This window comes from Triticum urartu, chromosome 5A (genome assembly GCF_056163025.1).
Source record: "Triticum urartu cultivar PI428250 chromosome 5A, HENAU_Tu73, whole genome shotgun sequence".
Classification (NCBI taxonomy): domain Eukaryota; kingdom Viridiplantae; phylum Streptophyta; class Magnoliopsida; order Poales; family Poaceae; genus Triticum; species Triticum urartu.
In genome coordinates this window covers 528,894,626-528,913,281 of record NC_141877.1, presented here as the reverse complement: position 1 = coordinate 528,913,281, position 18,656 = coordinate 528,894,626, and the positions used below count along the sequence as shown (strand labels likewise).

The 18,656-nt window shown below is 50.7% G+C and overlaps 2 protein-coding genes across 3 annotated transcripts; both read right to left on the bottom strand.

The window, feature by feature from the left end:
* Nucleotides 1-4,980: 4,980 nt before the first annotated feature.
* LOC147972501 (uncharacterized) lies at nucleotides 4,981-5,493 on the bottom strand. Its single transcript, XM_087524361.1, has one exon. It carries the CDS (start codon nucleotides 5,491-5,493, stop codon nucleotides 4,981-4,983), a length of 513 nt encoding a protein of 170 aa, XP_087380487.1.
* A 7,436-nt stretch (nucleotides 5,494-12,929) lies between these two features.
* LOC147972500 (protein ACCELERATED CELL DEATH 6-like) lies at nucleotides 12,930-16,240 on the bottom strand. Of its 2 annotated transcripts, XM_087521484.1 has the most exons (4): nucleotides 15,833-16,240; nucleotides 15,536-15,549; nucleotides 14,382-14,875; nucleotides 12,930-14,270 (listed from the first exon to the last, which is right to left on the bottom strand). In XM_087521484.1, the coding sequence occupies exons 1-4, from the start codon at nucleotides 16,001-16,003 to the stop codon at nucleotides 12,988-12,990; spliced, it is 1,962 nt and encodes a 653-aa protein (XP_087377610.1). In that variant the 5' UTR covers nucleotides 16,004-16,240; the 3' UTR covers nucleotides 12,930-12,987. The 2 variants fall into 2 exon arrangements, with proteins under 2 accessions (XP_087377610.1, XP_087377609.1); XM_087521483.1 differs by lacking the exon at nucleotides 15,536-15,549 and having other exon boundaries at nucleotides 14,382-14,867; nucleotides 15,838-16,239.
* Between the last annotated feature and the right edge of the window lie 2,416 nt (nucleotides 16,241-18,656).

Genomic DNA, 18,656 nt, shown 5'->3' with positions numbered 1-18,656 from the left:
GATCGCGATGCTGCGACAACTAGTGGAGGAACACAGCCTGGGCGGCGGCGAGGTGGTGGCTGGGCGGTGGAAGATTGCGGGAGAAGTGCGGCCATGGTGTTGTCACCGTTTTCCTTCAGGGAAGAAGAGAGTCGAGATGGAGGAAGACCGAGAGGAGAAGGGAGAGAGGTGGTCAGGCGTGGGCGGCAGCGCGATGGGTGGATAGGTGTGCGCAGATTGAGCGGTTACCAGAATCGCCAGCAGCCGTGCGATCAAATATCGAACGGCATCCAGTTCATGTAGCAATTTTGCAAAAATAATTATGGTTGCCACATACATATTTCGTATAACTCTCGGCCACTTTTAGGCAGACCTCAGGCATGTCTCGTTGGTATGGCTAAAATCTGGACGTTTTCTGGCCGAGTGCCACGACCGACAGCCTAAGTAGTCGTTGAATACTTGTAGCTTTCTTAAAAGAAAATCAAAATTTAAGAGTTTACTCTTGAAAAATCCAGATGAATACATGTACTTCATTGCTTTTTAATTGTTTACCGAGTGTTGTATGAAAAACACTCCACAAAGCCCCTACTTGGCCTAGTGTTGTTCCCGATACATTTCGGCAAACTAAAAGGCTTGTTTACCGAGTGACGGACAAAATACACCCGCCAAATAGCCCAACACTCGGCACTACGATCTTTTTCCCGTAGGTCACCCAGCTCTTGAGACTTTGCCAAGGCTTAAGACCATGCTGAGGCCCACAGACAGTACAACATAATTTGCAACCCAGAAGAGAAGCAGGTTGCGCACGAAAGCACTGACGACTGGATATTGCTGCTTGATACGCCTACGGATAGCACCGTGACGTCCTTTGAATCCGCATTGCCGCCACAGGTACTTCCACATTGTGCGGAACGACACGCGAGGGCTGACCAAATGCAGGACCATGCCTAGCATCAGGTAAAGGGCGCTGTATATGATGTACTCGTGCTCGTGACGGCTTCCAGAGCCGCGTAGAATGCCAGGACCATGCTGATCAGCGACACCCACAGGCAGTGCAGCGCCACCGTGAAGGTTTTCCACGACCCGGCGGAGCGTGACGCCTGCCGTAGACGAGCAGGACCACGGCGAGCACGGAGGTTAGGCTGTCCAGGATAAGGAAGCATTTGAAGATTGGAAATTTACTTTGGTACATGGGAGCATATGCTTCTGCCATTGAAAAATATATTTCAATTGCACAATTTTGAAATAATATATTTCACAATTATGAAAAAAATCGTTACAATTTTCTAAATAGTCAGCTTCATAGGTTGACATTTCAGCATCATAATTGTTTTCGCTTCCAGAACATGGATTTCACATTCCACTCGCTTGTTTCATAAAAATCAAATCTATTTGAAATGCACACTTTTGAAATAACATATTTCACTCTTTTAAAATAAACTGTTACACATTTTTAAATAATCAATTTCACAGGTAGACATTTCAGTTTCATATTTTTCACTTCGAAACTTAAATTTCAGTTTCCATTCGCTTGTTTCACAAAAAATCAATTTTTTTTTCAATTGCACAATTTGAAATAAACTGTTACACTGTTACAAATAATTAGTTTTATAGGTTGATATTTCAGTTTCATATTGGTTTTCACTGTCACAACCTACATTTCACGCTCCATTGAGTTGTTTCACAAAAATCACTTCTATTTCAATTGCATGGTTTTGAAATGACATATTTCACTATTTTGAAATAAACTATTATACATTTTCAAATAATCAGTTTCAGAGATTGACATTTCAATTTCATAATGGTTTTCACTTTCCACTGGCTTGTTCACAAAAATCACATATATTCCAATTACACAATTTTGAAATAACATATTTCACTATTTTGAAATAAGTTGTTACACATTATCAGTTTCACACGTTGATATTTCAGTTTTTTATTTAGGTTATTAAATAGGTTTATAGTGAAATAGGTTGGTTTTACGTATTTCTTTTGAAATAGGTTTGTTCCACATATGAAATGTGAAACGTTAGAATTTAAACATTTTTGAAATGTATTCAAGATTGGTTTAGTTCTAAAATGCATTGGTGCCAGGAGTTCAAATATATAAACTATTTCAAAAACGAACTTGACATATATGAACAATTTAATTAGCAAAGTTGTAGTAAAAGGTTCGATTTATTGTATGAGATAACAGAGCGTGGGCTATCAATTTTCTGCCATGCATGCCATGTGAAGGACAATAGTGGGGCCCGATAGATGTATTTCCTCACTTATAATTTTTGTATAGAAGAAAAGTGTGAATAAATAGCTAGTAACCGCAAGCATTTTGATGCCAGGACGGTGTTAACGTCTAAAATGACTTCACACTGACATTACGCCATATCTGACTGACGTAGTGACACTCTTAATATTGGGGTCCTTATTTTTTGAGGTAATATCATTAGGAGTCATGAAACTAGTGTTCGATGTTCTGTTTGATGCTAAACCTTTGAAAATATGAATTTCTGATCACATAACTTGTCCCGACGTGCAAATAAGGTGCTTCCTCTCGTATATAGTTGTGTGGCCTGGCCACGTGGCGCACCAGCCTGGCGGAGGCCCACATGTCACTGGTTGGGAGTGCACAAAGCATTGGGTGACCATAGCATGCCAGTTCTTTTGTAGAAAACACCCTCGCAATTTATTTAGTTATGCAAAAGCCATCAAATATAATGAAAAAAAAAGCTGCAAAAGATGGGGGTTCGAACCTGTGACCTGTTATAATAAAATAGCCCAACGTATGTCCATTTCATTAGTGCCCGTTGACAATGAACATGTAAAAGCTGGAAAAGATGGGGTTTGAACCTGTGACCTGTTAAAACAAATTTTAGTACGACCTCGGATATAGCAAAAATAATACTAAATGGTGAAAGGGTGACAGTGAACGGACAGGAGCAATCCGTGCTTTATTAGTAAATAAGGTAGAGATAAAGATTCATTTAGAAATTTCGGGCGAAAAAAAACTGGAATTGCCGAGATATCTTGGAAGCCAGATTTCCTGGTGCCTTTCGGAAAAAATGCAATAAAAAATTTTGCTCATGAAAAAGTCTATTCGGGATTAAAATTATACATTTTGATGTGGTTTTTAAATTTGAAATTTTTGACGAGAAAAGCCGAGATGATGAACAATGCACCTAAAGCAGTCCTGATCCAGAACAACATCAAAGCTGGCCACATGATGGCCACCAAGGGCACCTGGCACGCATGGAGCACCCAGGCAATGACACACAGGGCAGACCATTTCCTACAACAATCAGAATGATTTTTTTGATATATTAGTAACAAACAGTATAAAATCATACTACAACTGCTTTCAAGAATACTCATAAAATAATTGGATTCAACAACTTCTTAAACTAATCAGACACACAAACAAAGATATAAGCATTTTGGGATAAAAAAGATCAAATCTTATAACTCAACTAAAACTTACCCTACTTCATATAACTACCAATGATTGTACACACACTGTAAACAGAAAAATTAAAGGAATCATCTTTTCATAAAAAAATCCCTTAAAACACATATGCAACAACAATATATAACTAAAAAGGCACTCCAAATCCTAAAAACTGCAGTATCAGTAAAGTTACTAAGCTCTCACGAATTGGAGCACTTAGAGAGATTGCATGTTCAGTTTTGCTTCTTTTCTCCGGTGGTGTGTATTTCTTTTGCGCGCACAACTCGATTTGGCTGGCTATAGTTCGTCAGAGCTGGTCAAAGCTGGGGCGGCCTGGTCCAAGTCCAAGCAGCTACAGTTAGTGGGTAGCTGCCTTTGAAAGAAACCTTGCGGCCGTGCTGCCTCGCAACGCACCGTTTCCTTTTCCTCCGCCGCTGCCTCGCTGCGCTGAGAGAAACAACTAGGATTTCCTCCACTCGGCACGGACGGGCTCGCCGTCGGCTGGAGTGGACGCCGCCGACTCCATCATGCCTCCTTCCTTTCTCCCTCGGTCCCCGTCTCGCATCCCCTCCTCACACCTGCCCCCATCACGGAACTCTGACATCTCCTGTTGTCAGCTGTACGCGTCGACCGTCGGCCTCCCTCCAACATCTCTCTTCTTCAGCTAGGGTTCCGTCCGCCTACCACTCGCCGCCCACCCAGCTCTGGCCACCACCGCGCATCTCCTCCTTGGCTACACCATCTTGCCCGCGGGAGGCCGCCAAGGCCCCCACCGTGCGTCGTGTTGCCGACAAGACGCGCTGTGATGGCGTTGGACAAGGACGACCGCCGTTTGCAGGCTCGGATGCCTTCCTCAAGCCCACCATGGTCCGCATCCCCTCCCCCCACCCCACCTACTCGGACCTCTCTTTTCCCAATCTCTGTCTGATTCGATTGCTTTCTGGCAGGTTAATTTCAGAAAAGTATATCTTAATTCCGAGCAAAATCCTGGGCTATTTGGAGGCCTATACTTATTTGGTTCATTCAAGCTATGGATTGTGTGGCGAGCTCATGGTATCTCTAGATGCTGTTGAAGGAGTTAATCTTCATATATTTTTGTGTCCTCTGGAAGAAGAGGTACTAGATTTCATTTGTATTTATCTTGTCATAGGATTTTCATTCTAAAGAGCATGTGTGGCATGGGGTTCTTCTCGGCTGCCTCGGAGGCTCTGTAACGAACTGGAGAGGAGGGGATCGGAGTAGGTGAGGGAGAGCGAGAGAGAGACTTGGAGAGGAAGAAGGGAGATTGCTTCCAGAGGAAGGATTAGGAAGAGTTGTCAGTCTGTTACATCGCGTGCCCTGCCACAGGCGGCTGGCTGCCCCTTTATCACTCCCTCGCTCTCACTCACGCACTCTTACAGCTGGGCCCGATCCTTGACACGTCACACTGGACAAGTGGCAGCCAGGTGTGACATTCTCCCCCCCCCCCCTTGAGAGCAAGCTCCATCTTCAGTGTTGTCGTCTTCGTCTTCCTAGAGGAGAGCCGTTGGAAAGCGTTGCCGTAGGGTCTAATAGCCCTCTCATGTCGTAGCTGAAGTAGCGCTGGTCCCCCATTGTACCCTGATCTGGATGACCGGGGCATTGCCCTTCTTCATCCTGCGCCGCTCCAGGATGCGCGTGGGTGCCGTGGTCGCCACGGACAGATCAGGCACCCGTGGAAGTTCTGCGTACACCGGCGTGTAATCCGGCGTGAATGGCTTCAACTGCGAGACGTGGAAGACCGGATGCACGCGGCTGGATTCCGGCAGGTCGAGCTTGTAGGCCATGAGCCCGATCCGCTCGACGACGGTGTAGGGCCCGAAGAACTTGTATGCGAGTTTGGCGCAGGGCCGGCTGACGACGGATTGCTGGACGTAGGGTTGCAGTTTCAGGAGTACCTGCTCGCCCACCTGGAACTGGCGGTCGGTGCGACTGCGATCAGCTTGTTTCTTGCAGCGCTTCTGGGCACGCTGCAGCTGGGCGCGTATGTGCGCTGTGTGCGCCGCCCAGTACAGGTCGTCACTGGTGGACGCGTCGCCTGGCCAGGCTGCCATGGCTCCCAGGTTGGCCTCCTTAACGTACAGCGCCTTGAACGGTGTGCAGTTGAGCGACGAATGGAAGGTCGAGTTGTACTAGAACTCCGCCATGGGCAGCCAGCGACGCCACTTGCCCGGGGTGTCGTGCACCGTGCACCGGAGATACATCTCCATGCACTGGTTCACTCGTTCGCTTTGGCCATCGGTCTGTGGGTGGTAGTCGGTGGAGTACAACAGCTTCGTGCCGGCGCCAGCGAGCAGCTCCCGCCAGAGATTGCTGGTGAAAACCTTGTCGCGGTCGGAGACGATCGAGGCGGGCACCCCGTGCAGCTTGACCACGTTGTCCCAAAATGCGCGCGCCACCTGTGCGGCGTGGAAGGGGTGACGGAGTGGAATGAAATGGGCGAACTTGGTGAAGCGGTCCACCACGACCATGATCGTGTCGAAGCCTTCCGATGGCGGCAGCCCCTCCACAAAATCCATGGTGAGGTCTTCCCAGGGCGTTGATGGGATAGGCAGCGGCGCCAAGAGTCCGGCAGGCTTGGTGTGTTCATGCTTGGCCTGCTGGCAAGTCACGCACTGCTGCACGAACTCCTCGGTGTCGCGCTTGAGCCCCCTCCATTCAAAGTGCTTGCGCACGCGCTGGTAGGTTGCTGTGACGCCGGAGTGGCCGCCGACCGCGCTGTTGTGGAGCGCGGCGATGAGCTTGGTGCGAAGCGCAGTGTTGGCGCCAATCCACAGGCGGCCACCGCGACGGATGACGCCGTGGTGCAGTTCGTAGCCGTCGTTGTCGGGGCTGGTGATGGCGAGTTTTTGCAGTCGATCTTGAGCGTCCGGGTCGGTGGAGTAGGAGTTGAGCACCTCCTGAATCCAAGCCGGCTGGCACGCTGAGAGCGCGGCCAGGTCGAGTTGTTTGCCCACCCGAGACAAGGCGTCGGCCGCACCATTGTCGAGTCCGCGCTTGTACTGAAAGCGGAACTGCAGCCCGACAAGTTTCGCCATAGCCTTGCGCTGCAGCTCGGTCTCGAGGTGTTGCTCCCCCAGGTTGCAGAGCGACTTGTGGTCAGTGAGGATGTCGAAGGGGCCGTGCTGCAAGTAGGGACGCCACTTGTCGATCGCCATCATCACTGCCAAGAACTCCTTCTCGTACGTTGAGAGCTTCTGGTTGCGCACGCCGAGCGCCTTGCTGAAGAACGCGACCGGGTGACCTTCCTGCACCAGCACAACCCCGATGCCCGTGTCGCACGCATCGGTCTCGATGGAGAACGACTTGTCAAAGTTGGGCAGGGCGAGCATTGGCGTCGTCGTCATTGCAATCTTGAGCCGTTCGAACGCCGCTTGTGCCTGCTCGCTCCAGGCGAAGCCTTTCTTCGTGAGGAGCTGCGTGAGGGGCTTTGCAATGATGCTGTAGTGCGGCACGAACTTCCTGTAGTAGCCGGTGAGCCCCAGGAATCCACGCAGCTCGGTGGCATTCGTCGGCGTTGGCCACTGTTCCATGGCCAGCGTCTTGTCCTTGTCAGTGGCCACGCCCTCCTTAGAGATGATGTGCCCCAGGTAGTCGATGTGGTCGCAGGCAAAACTGCACTTGCTCTCCTTGACGAACAGTTGGTGCACCCTCAACAGCTCGAAGACAATCCGGAGGTGCTCGATGTGTTCTTCCATTGTTTCACTGAAGACAAGGATGTCATCAAGGAAAATGATCACGAATTTGCACACATACTTACTGAATATGGCGTTCATGAGGCATTGGAAAGTCGTCGGGGCGTTCGTCAGGCCGAACGGCATGACCCTGAACTGAAAATGCCCGTGATGCGTCTTGAACGCGGTCTTGGCCTCGTCCTCCTCGCGCATACGAATTTGGTGATACCCCGCGCGGAGATCCAGCTTGGAGAAGACTGCTGCGCCCGCCAGTTCGTCAAGGAGCTCGTCGACGATCGGGAGCGGGAACTTGTTTTTGATCGTGGCATCATTCAGACGACGGTAGTCGACACAAAACCTCCACGTTCCGTCCTTCTTCTTGACCAACAGGAACGGCGCCGCGCACGGGCTGACGCTGTGTGTGATGATGTCGGCGTCGAGCATTTCCTTGACCTGGCGCTCGATTTCGTCCTTCTGCAGCGGCGAGTAGCGGTACGGGCAAGTGTTTTCGGGGACTGGGCCTTCCACTACTGTGACGGCGTGGTCATACTGGCGATGGGGCGGCAGGCCCTGGGGGGCGGCGAAGACGTCGGCGAATTCCTCCAGGAGATCGGCGAGGGGCGCCTGGCTGGCGCATTTGCGCCGTGGTGGCGGTGCGCGCCCGCACGTGTCCACCATGGCCATGGCCCAGACGTCGTTGCCCACGATCATCTTGCACAGCTCGTCGGGTTTGATCGCCTTAAGGGTGGTGGACGCCTTGGTGGGCGCGCCCCGGAGCGTCACCTCTTCGCCGTCGTGGGTGAACTTGACCCACTTGTCTTGCCAGTGGCATGTCATGGGGCTGTGCTGGGCAAGCCAGTGCATGCCCAAAATGCCATCGTACGCGCCAATGTCCAGCTCGCGCATCAGTGTGGCGAACGTGTGCCCTTGCATCCACCACCTGAGCTCGGGGACGATGCGGTTGCGAGACAGCACGAGAGACGGTCACCGTTGGCGACGCGCACGTCCACCCGCGGTATTTCTTCTGTCGTTAGCCCGAGATGATCGACGAAGGATTTGTTGACGAAGCTATGCGAGCTGCCCGAATCAAGAAGAAGTAGCATGACTTGATTTCCCACCAGTGCGCGCAGGCGGATCGTCGTCGCCGAGTCTGTGCCGTCCAGAGCGTGCGACGAGAGGAGGCAGCACTCGGGAGCATCCCCAGCAGGAGCTGGCGGCTGCGCGACCGGTCTGGGGTCGTCGAGGAGTTGCAGCGCGTGGATGGCGTCGTTGGAGAGCACCTCGCCGTGATCGCCGACACTGATGGTGAGCAGCTGGGCGGGCTGCGCACACCTGTGCTCCCGCGAGTATCGGTCGCCGCACTTGAAACACAAATTATTGGCGCGGCGATAGTCGCGGAGTTGCCGCTCGCGCGCATAGTCGTCCGTGGGGGCGCGGTTGGGCGCGGCCGCCCGGGGTTGTGGTGGAGCCGCCGCCGGTGGGGGTCGCCCCGCTGGAGTGATGCGTGGGCGCACGCGCGTCGTGCCCAGTTCCTCCTCTAGAATACACGCCAACACTGACGCCCTGGTGATGCTTGAGGGCGCCTGCAGACGAACCGGGGCGCGTAGCTCGTCCTTCAGGCCCAGGATGAACTGGGTGACGAAGAACTTGGTGTTGATGGACGGATCGAGCACGAGCAGGTGGTGCATTTGCTCGTCGAACGCCGCACGGTACTCGGCGACCGTGGCGGTCTGCCGGAGTTGAAGTAGCTTGTGCATGACCACCTCGAACTCATCGGCACCGAACTCCTCGAGCACGGCGAACGTGAAGACCTCCCAGGTGATGCCGCGATGTGTTTGACGAAATGCTTGTAGCCAGTGGGCTGCTTGGCCTTCGATATACAGCGCCGCGGTGGCCACCCAGTTGTGTGGTGAGACCTTGTAGAGCTCGAAGTACGCCAGGCAGCGATCTAGCCACAGATATGGAGTGGAGTCGTCGAATCGGGGGAAGTCGTGCTTCGGTGGCTTGTGGTAGTCGTTGCCGTAGTGGCCCGCTGTTGCGGAGGGAGCGGCGGCCGGGGCCGCGAATCCGCCCTGTGGAGGCACGGGAATGAGCGGGGGTCGATGGTCCCCGAGACGCACGTGGGCGGTCGCCGGGCGGCCCTGTTCGGTGACCACGCGCGGCGAGTGTGGAGGCGGCGGGGGCGGTGGTGGGGGTTGTTGCGGAGCGGTGGGTTGGTGCAGCATGGTGGTGACCGACCCCGACGGCGATGCTGAGCCTTCCACCGTCTTGCGAGTTGCGTCGACGTCGGCCTGCGTCAGATCGGTCTGCCTGGAGAGGTCGCGCACGTCCTGCGAGATCTGCGCGTTGAAGGCGGCCTGAATCTCGATTTGCTTGTCGTGGACCACCTTCTGCTCGTCCATCTTGGCGAGGAGGGACGCGAGCATCTTGGTGATGTTGTTGTTTCCCTCGTCCATGGCGGCCACTACCTGACGCGTCGCCGCTGAAGCTTTGGAGGGCGCCGTCGCCGTGCTTGGAAGAGATTGAACCCCGCGACGGATTTCGTGTGAGCTTGCCGAAGCAGCACACACCGGCGCGGTGGATGTTACCGATCTGCAACCAATGCGGGGAGAAAAAAAAATTCGAGGCGATTTTGCTTTGATTACCAACTGTAACGAACCGGAGAGGAGGGGATCGGAGTAGGTGAGGGAGAGCGAGAGAGAGACTTGGAGAGGAAGAAGAGAAATTGCTTTCAGAGGAAGGATTAGGAAGAGTTGTCAGTCTGTTACATTGCATGCCCTGCCACAGGCGGCTGGCTGCCCCTTTATCACTCCTTCGCTCTCACTCACGCACTCTTACAGCTGGGCCCGATCCTTGACACGTCACACTGGACAAGTGACAGCCAGATGTGACAAGCTCGAACTCAACACTTGAGCTCCTGCACCTACGGCGCCATGTACCGATGCATGACCTCAGTGCCACTGGCGGTGGCATCGCAGAGTCTCAGTAATGACTCCTTGACCATCTTCGCCTCCTGCTCTTTGAGTTGTATACTGCATATTGTTTACTGCAGTTCTTCGAGTTGTACTGTACATTGTTTACTGCTACTCTTCAAGTTGTACTGTATATTGTTTACTGCTGCTCTTCGAGTAGTATTGTAGTGGCAAGAAGCCATGAACTGGAAAAATAATGACATCTGTGTATAGAGAAGGGATTAATAATAGTATCCTTTTGTACTAATTTTTTGCAATACTTCTTTGGAGCATTGTGTTCAAAGGTTGCGGCTGTCACATTATGAAAGCCAAGTACTGGAAATTTATGTTCTTTATGTGACACGATAGTTTGTTGTTACATTTTTAACCATTTCTCTTTCAGATATGTATAATTGCAATCCTCAATGTATAGCTATCGGTTAGATCTGGAGTTAGGTGGTAGGACATAGGAGCAGTAAGCAACAATAGGCAACCAACTTGATCTCTTGTATGAAGATGCGCAGGTTTTCTTTAGGTACTGCAGATTACGGAATCAGGTAATCGAGATATTTAATTTCGTGCAGGAAGATCATAAGCATGCGTGACATCATAAGCTTCCTCTACCGTCATTCCCACCACCTGATTTGGAGAGAGGTCTGCATCCAGCTTTAATTTCTTGGAGATTTATTAATGAAGATCCAAACATATTAACATATCTTGATGAGATGTCAGTATGAAATAAATACTAAGGCATAAGATCAAATTTTCTTCATGTTATATATATATATATATATATATATATATATATATATATATATATATTCTGATATATATTCCCAGAGAGTAGATATTTGTTTTACATTTTTCGGTACCAGTTTTGAGAACAACTGTGAAATTGAAACGATGCTTGTTTTAGTCATTGCAACTATAGTACTGAATTCTAGAAAAAATGTGTTACAGAAATATTAGCTCAAGGTTGAGGAGATGAAATTTTATTTTGTCCAATGTTACACTTGAACTTCTTAAGTTTTGACTAGATGGTAGCATTGCTTGCTACTGAGGATTGGTGAAAAGTTCTAGAGTCGTTGTGCAAATATGCTATTTATAGTGAATAATACAGTCCAACTTGCTGCTTCAGTAGGTAACTTGTGGTATTATTACTAAAAATGTTTTGTGTAGGTTTTGGCCTTCGGTATTTATGATGCTGCACTTTAGTTGTAGGACAAGATGTTCCTATTGTGATCTATGGGATTACATGTAGTTCGCTCAATAAATATATATTATATTACTCTAAACTCTGCATTACCTTCTTCACTTTCAAGAACACTTAATTGTACATTTCAAAGTATTTGGGTTCATGGCAAACTAAAGTTCATGGTGTAGCAAGACTCCTACTCACCACCTCAGTATTGCAATTTAATTGAATTCATAGTGGCTTCGCTTATTTGTTATTTTTTGGATGTTTCAGGAAGACACAAATTTGCAAATAGAACATGAAGAAGAACTCCACTGTAATCCACTAATATGACTAAGGCAACGGACAAGGATGGCGTTTCAAGGATTGAAATTAGTTAGGATAGCTTAGATAAACCGATCGGACTCTATTTTTCTTTGCACTGTCAATTTGAATTTGGTATTGGCTTTGATAATGCAACCTTTTATTTATGTCCAGTTCAAAAAATTTTGTCCGAATGTTAGCGTCATTACTGTGTAATGGTTAGAGAAAATGGCGCGGCAAGGCGCGCGTATGCTTCTAGTAGGACCTATAAGTGCATGAATATATATCACAATACCCTCCACATAACATGGGCGGATTGGAACATGAAAGGAAAGGAAGTTCATAAAACCCTAACAATGTAAGGATAACAAAAAGCTACCACCAACACTACACATGCAATCTAAGAAACCCAAGCACAACGCCTCAAAAAATAATTTGGCTATCATTCAGACAAAAGCTCAAAGAAAATAGATCAGACTAACATCCCACAAAGCATTTTATATGAGAACCCAAGTTGGATGGCTATAAATGCTTATTAACATTTTATTCTCATTCTCTACTCCAAGTCGCTTTCCAACTCCGATCCCTTCTCGTCTCTCCTCTCCGACACTCGGTCCACTGCTGGCAGTCGCTGACTGGTGGTCCACGTGGACTCGTGTCCTTGCCTACCCGCCGCTAAAGCCGAAGCACGGGACGCGTCCGGCCAAGCTATAGCTGCTTCTGGAAAAACTGCTGCCTCACATCCGCATGGCGCCCGGCGGCACGATGCCCCCGTGCGCGCCCCACCTCATGTTCCATCGCCCGGACCTCGCCCCGCCTCCTGCCGCCGCTGGTATGTACAAGGAGGGGGAGGAGCGTCGCCTAAAGCTGTCCGACCTGGAGTGGGTGGCCGACCTAGGCGAGGGCGCGAGCGGCGTCGTGACCAAGGTGCACCTCCGTGGCACCGCCGGCCCCGTGTTCGCGCTCAAGGTGGCCCACTACCCTGACGACGCCGACGTAGTGAGGGAGCAAGACGAGGTGCTTATCCAACTTTGGTTCTTATGCTTATCAACATCCCTGAAGGGTTTTAATTTTATAAATGCTTATCAACATTTTATTCTCATTTTTCCGGTCAATGACTATGGGCCATAGGCCATAGCCACGATGGCAATGCCACACAAGCAAGGATATGTCTGAATACGAACGATGTGACCATATTTATATGAGAACCCAAGTTGGATTGCTATAAATCTGCATTTTTAAAGTTTTAGCACCAAACTGAATATTGAGCGCAATTTCTATAACTCTCGGTGATATTACCTCTCATTTTTTTTAGATCTCGACTATTGGACTATGTACGGTTTCGTTTCGTTTCGTTTCAATGAAAATGGGGCCAGGGCCGGGCGACGCCCTGTTGATTGAAAAGATAATATTTAAAATATATACTTACATCAATTGCTTCATCTCTCTTGCCGCACGGTCACCGAGTTTCCAGACTATGACAAAACCAGCAGGCACTAGAACATAATATGCAGCCCTGAACAGAAGTAGGTTGCGCACGAAAGCACCGACGACTGGATACTGCTGTCTGATACGCCTACGGATGACACCTTGACGTCCTTTCAAGCCACATTGGTGCCAAAGGTACTTCCACAGCGTGTGGTAGGACACGCGAGGGCTGACCAAATGCAGGACCATGCCTAGCATCAGGCAAAGGGCGCCGTATATGATGAAGTAGCTGATGTCGTGGACCGCCCTGGTGCTCGTGACGGCTGCCAGAGCCGCATAGAATGCCAGGACCATGCTGATCAGGGACAACCACAGGCAGTGCAGCGCCGCCGTGAAGGTTTTCCACGACCCGGCGGAGCGTGAGGCCTTGCCGTAGACGAGCAGGACGACGGCGAGCACGGAGGTCACCAGGGCCAAGCTGTCCAGGATAATGAAGCATTTGAAGATGGGCTTCTTCTGGAGGACCGCCATCCCTATTTTATTCCCCTCCTGCTCGTACGAGCCGGGTATGTTGTTGGCGGCGGTGAAGGCGACGCCAGCGACGAGAACGGCGATCACCGCGAGGCTGTCCGACGTCTTCTCTATCGCCTTTGTTATGTCGTGGTTGTTCCATTGCTGGACATGGTCCCGCCTTTGAGGACGGGACTGCGCGCCGAATGCGGCCAGTGTCGCCACCAGACTTACCATGGAGAAGAAACTGGTCGATTTCGCGGCGAGATCCAACGGCGTCTGCCCCTCGTTGTTCATGACGTCCGCTCGCACTTTCCCCTTCCACATCAGGGCCTCCGCCACGGCCGGCGCGCGTGCGGCCACCGCCAGGTGGAGAGCCGTGTTGCCGTCTCTGTCCTGCGTGTTCAGGATGCCGTGCAGCGTGGGTCTCTTGATGGCGAGCCGCACGACCTTGGAGTGGCCTCCACTGGCCGCGGCGTGCACGAAGGTTCCGCCGCGGTCGTCCCTCAGCTCGGCGGCGTCGGGGCAGGCTTTCATCAGCGCCTCGGCGACGCGGACGTGGCCCATCCCTGCCGCGACGTGGAGAGCAGAGAGGCCGCCTGAGTCCCGCGCGTGCACCGCGGATGGCGGCACGGCGCTCAGGATGGCACGTACGATAGAGAGGTCACCGTCGGACGAAGCGAAATGCAGCGGAGTACTGCCGGCGCCGTCGGCTTGGCTAGCCAGGGATGGGCCACATGGCTTCCACTCCAGTAGCAGCCTCACCATTTCTGAAAATGTTCACATCGATGGTTGGTAATACATATCAGCCGAGGATTGACAATTATGCATGTGCTTTTAGAATCCACACGGATCAAGGAGGAGCTAGCTGCCAAGCTGACCTGAGCCCTGGAAGACGGCGGCGTGCAGAGCGTTTTGCGAGCTCGGGCCAGCAGCCGACGCATCGCCGCACCTGGTCGTTATAGCTTTGACGGCTCGCACCGACCTGCTCATCACCGCCAAGTACAGCGGCGACACGGACGCGTCGTTAACCTCAGAGGCCAGGTCGGGCACCACGGAGACCATAGCCTCAACTGCCGCGCCATGGCCGAGTCTGGCCGCCAGATGAAGGGCCGTGTCCCCAGCCTCCTTCTTGCACCGTAAGACACCCTCATCCCCGCAGTCCCGCGCGAGCTGGACGAGGAGGGATACGGCCTTGTCATGCCCCGCCCTCGCCGCGAGGTGCAGAGGCGTGTCGAGAGCTGAGTTCTGGCAAGACAGCAAGCTCTTGTCCCCGAAGATGGCGAGCTCTTGGATTAGCTCGACGTGGCCATGCTCTGCGGCTAAATGAAGAACGTTGTTCCTCTCCGCGCTGACTTGGTGTATGCCTGAAACAATTCAAATATATACGTGGGTTTCCCCCCACAATAAAAACATGTGTTCCCATTAAGTTTGAATAAAATTTCAAAAGAAAATAGGAAATCCCAGTTAATTCACTATGCACCAAAATACTTGCTCTGTCCCAAAATATTAATCGTATCAACCAGTAGCGGGCGGAGACGAAAGTAGGTCATGACCCGCCCAACCCAACAACAAAACAATGAAATTGGGTCTTCAAATTGTTTGTAGCAGCCAAAATATATTGGTGACACCTTTTTTTTGCAAACTATCGGTGACTAATGAATTCGAGCTAAACTTAGGTAGAACTTGAAATTTATAATTTTTCTCAAACATTGGTACAATTTCAGCCAAACTCTAGCGAGTTTCAATACTTTAGTTTAGTTGTACAAAAGAGTGAACTTTCATAAATTTTGGTACACGGAGTGGCTAGGTGTAAGTTGACTGAAAAATTAAACTGGGTTAGTTGATTCTTTCCAGCTGTCGAATGCAAAACGGACAGCCGGATCCTTTCTTCAACCTCTCGAACATCTTAAACCTCCCCACGGCTTCCTCCCCAAGTGCCCCCACGGACCACCGGCTGGACCGCCAGTCACCACCGCCCGTGGGCGGCGGCACTCCCGCGCTAGCCTCGCCGCCCCACCCTCTCCTCAACCATCGCTCACCGGCATGCTACTGCTGCCCCGGGTCATCCCTCTAGCCCCGGTGAAGGGCAGTTTTTTTTGGTGAATTTGCACTATCTCCCACACCTTAAGATAGATGATGGAGTCGCCTGCCATCCTAAGACAGACCCAGACACTTCTCCAACGAGCTCCTTCCTTCTCTCTGGCTGTTGGTTCCATCACTCAAAATTCGATTCATCCAAATTATAAATTCAAACAACTTACATCTAGCTATTGTGCACCGATAAGTATGTGTACGTACAGATGACGGGAAATCCAACAGTTTGGTAAACATTACCACTGGGGTGTTGCCGAAGCAGCGCCATGGTTTTCTCCTTCTTCCCCCCGGACACAGCAAGGTACAGTTCGGAGCTCATCGTGCCACCATCGCCGCCGGGCCGCGTTGCGGCAGCCGCCGAGCCAGGACTCGCGCTGAGCTGGATGGCGTGGTGCCGGAGGTCCATGGCCTATTCCGATCGGATCACAGGCGTCGCCTGAACTAGCGAAAGTATGGGGCCCGTGCGTCGCCGATATATATATAGCGACTAGCGGATGACTGTAAAAATCCGGCAGCCTGTTCAGAGAGCGCCATGGATGCATGCCTGGCGAGTCGCCCAAGTTACCTCGTTCGATTTTTCCACAGTCTGAACCTGTACGTAGGTTCCAGCCTTCCAGGAAGCGCGCGTCTGTGGCAGCTAGCGGCTCTGGTCTGGTGTGCGCAGCGCACGACCTGGCAGGTCATTCCTGTGCGTCCGAGGTCAGGAATAAAACTTGAACCTCGGCCGGGAGAATATTGGCCGTGTTGTTTCCTCACTATAGGTTCATACCGCACACACACGGCACTACTATTCGTTTGCACCATACATTTGTCCAACCACAGTAAATGTGGGGCAAGTTTAGACGGGACACGTACAAATTTGACTATTAAACGAACGACTGTTATATCCGATCGAGTCGTCAGCTGGTATGTCGTCATGTCCCATGTGCACAAAAGAAAGGTATGACATCATCTCAACAATTTTTCTTTACTACCTAGCTAAAGACTAAGAGCACGTATATTCAATTTGGCTCTACGGAGCACATGATCCTGCGTGCTAAAAAATGAATTTTACAAATGCCAAAAAAATTGAATTTTTGTTTAGATGTCTTCATTGTCACACTCAAATGGTACATGCAAATTTGCAGGTGAAAAACATAAGCATTTTTGACATGTGCAGAAAAAATCGACCTGCAAATGTTACACTTAAATTTGTTTTTTCACGGATGAAGCACCACTATCCCATATGGCATGAAAATTGTCAAGCACACTTGCCACACTAATATGAACATCTATAAAAAAAAATCAGAATTTTTAAAATTTATGTACTATGTATTTTGATTTTACTAGTTACTATTAGGGAGCATATGCTCCCCAAAGCCAAAAATATGCGCCCCTAAGAGCAATTCTAGATCACATACCCTAGAAATCCAAACATATCTTCTATCCCATTTTTTTATATTTTGTAAGGGATAAATTTTTATTCATTTAGCAGATCGTGAATACTATTGTACCTCTGTTTCAAACTAATTGAAGTCATGTGTTTGTTCAAAGTCTACCTTGTTTAAGTTTGATCACACTACCGGAATCGCCCCCTACGCCGACGGCCAGGGCCGTCGGCATAGGCCTGAGTCCCGTCGGGATAGACCTATGCCGACGGCCCCCGTCGGCATAGGGCCGTCGGCAACATATGCGTCGGCACAGCCAGGGAGGCCGTCGGCATAGAAAAGCCGTCGGCATATATGATACGCCGACGGGGGCCGTACATCTATGCCGACGGCCCCGGTCGTCGGCAACTATCACACCTAACGGCGGCCGCCGTCAAGTCTGCCCAACGACTGGTCGCCACGTGGCACCCCTATGCCGACGGCCTAGCCGTCGGCTTAGTCAAAAACTATGCCGACGGCTCGACCGTCGACATAGGTGTGCCACATGGCCACCAGCCGCTGCTCGTGGACCAGGGCTATGCCGACGGCTGGGCCGTCGGCATAGTTTGAAACTAAGCCGACGGCCAGGCCGTCGGCATAGTCCTTCATACAGAGCTCCCAGTAGGTGACACGTGGGCGCCTATGCCGACGGCCTAGCCGTCGGCACAGTTTTTAAACTAAGCCGACGGCTAGGCCGTCGGCATAGGTGTCACGTGTCAGCTACTGGGAGCTCACGCTAGCCCTATGCCGACGGCCTAGCCGTCAGCATAGTTTGCTTTTGCTTTTTTTTTCTGTTTGTTTTCAAATCAATTCAATTCAAATAACATCACATATCAGCAGATATATATGATGGGATAGACATATAAAACACAACGGGATATCATCCGGCACCATCATAACAATATATGCATAAGCATCATGACACACAAGTCTCTAAATGAACATCATCACAACCAACATAAGCATAAGCATATAGAGAAGCACACAAGTCATCTAAATGATCATCACCACACACAAGTCATCTCAAGCATCATCACCACACACAAGGATCATCGAGCACCGCGGAGGTCGTCACCGCCAAGATGGCCGAAGCCCAGGTCGTCACTGCTAGCGGCAGCGCTACCACCAAGACCGCCTCCGCCTCCACCTCCGCCTCTTCCTCCGTGGATCGGAGTGGTCGGGCTCTGTGTCTCCGGAGTGCTGCGAAGACCACCGCCAACAGTAGATCCACCTGTTCCCTGGATGTTGAAAAGACATATGCACGGGATATATGACTGTGTTGAAAGGCATGACATGCTTTGGGTGAATAGATTGGGGATGAACTAACCGGCGAGGGGCCAGCGTTCTGTGCCACAAACTCCTCAAAGCTCATCAGCACTGGTTGTGCTGGAGGGCATTGTGCTGGAGGGAACTGAGGACACCTGCCGGCCGCCATATCCTGAAAAGCCTGCTGCATCTGGCTATCCCTCTGCACTTGGTGTTCATAAAGCCTCTGATGCCACGCCATGGTCTCCTGGCGTGTGTACTCCAGGTAGGCCTACGGTATGACATGATGGAACTCATAAAACTACTATATGCGGAAAATAAAGTGAGCAATGAAGATAAGAGGGAAAATACTTACAGATTGTTGCTCCTGAAAGAGGGACTGTGTAC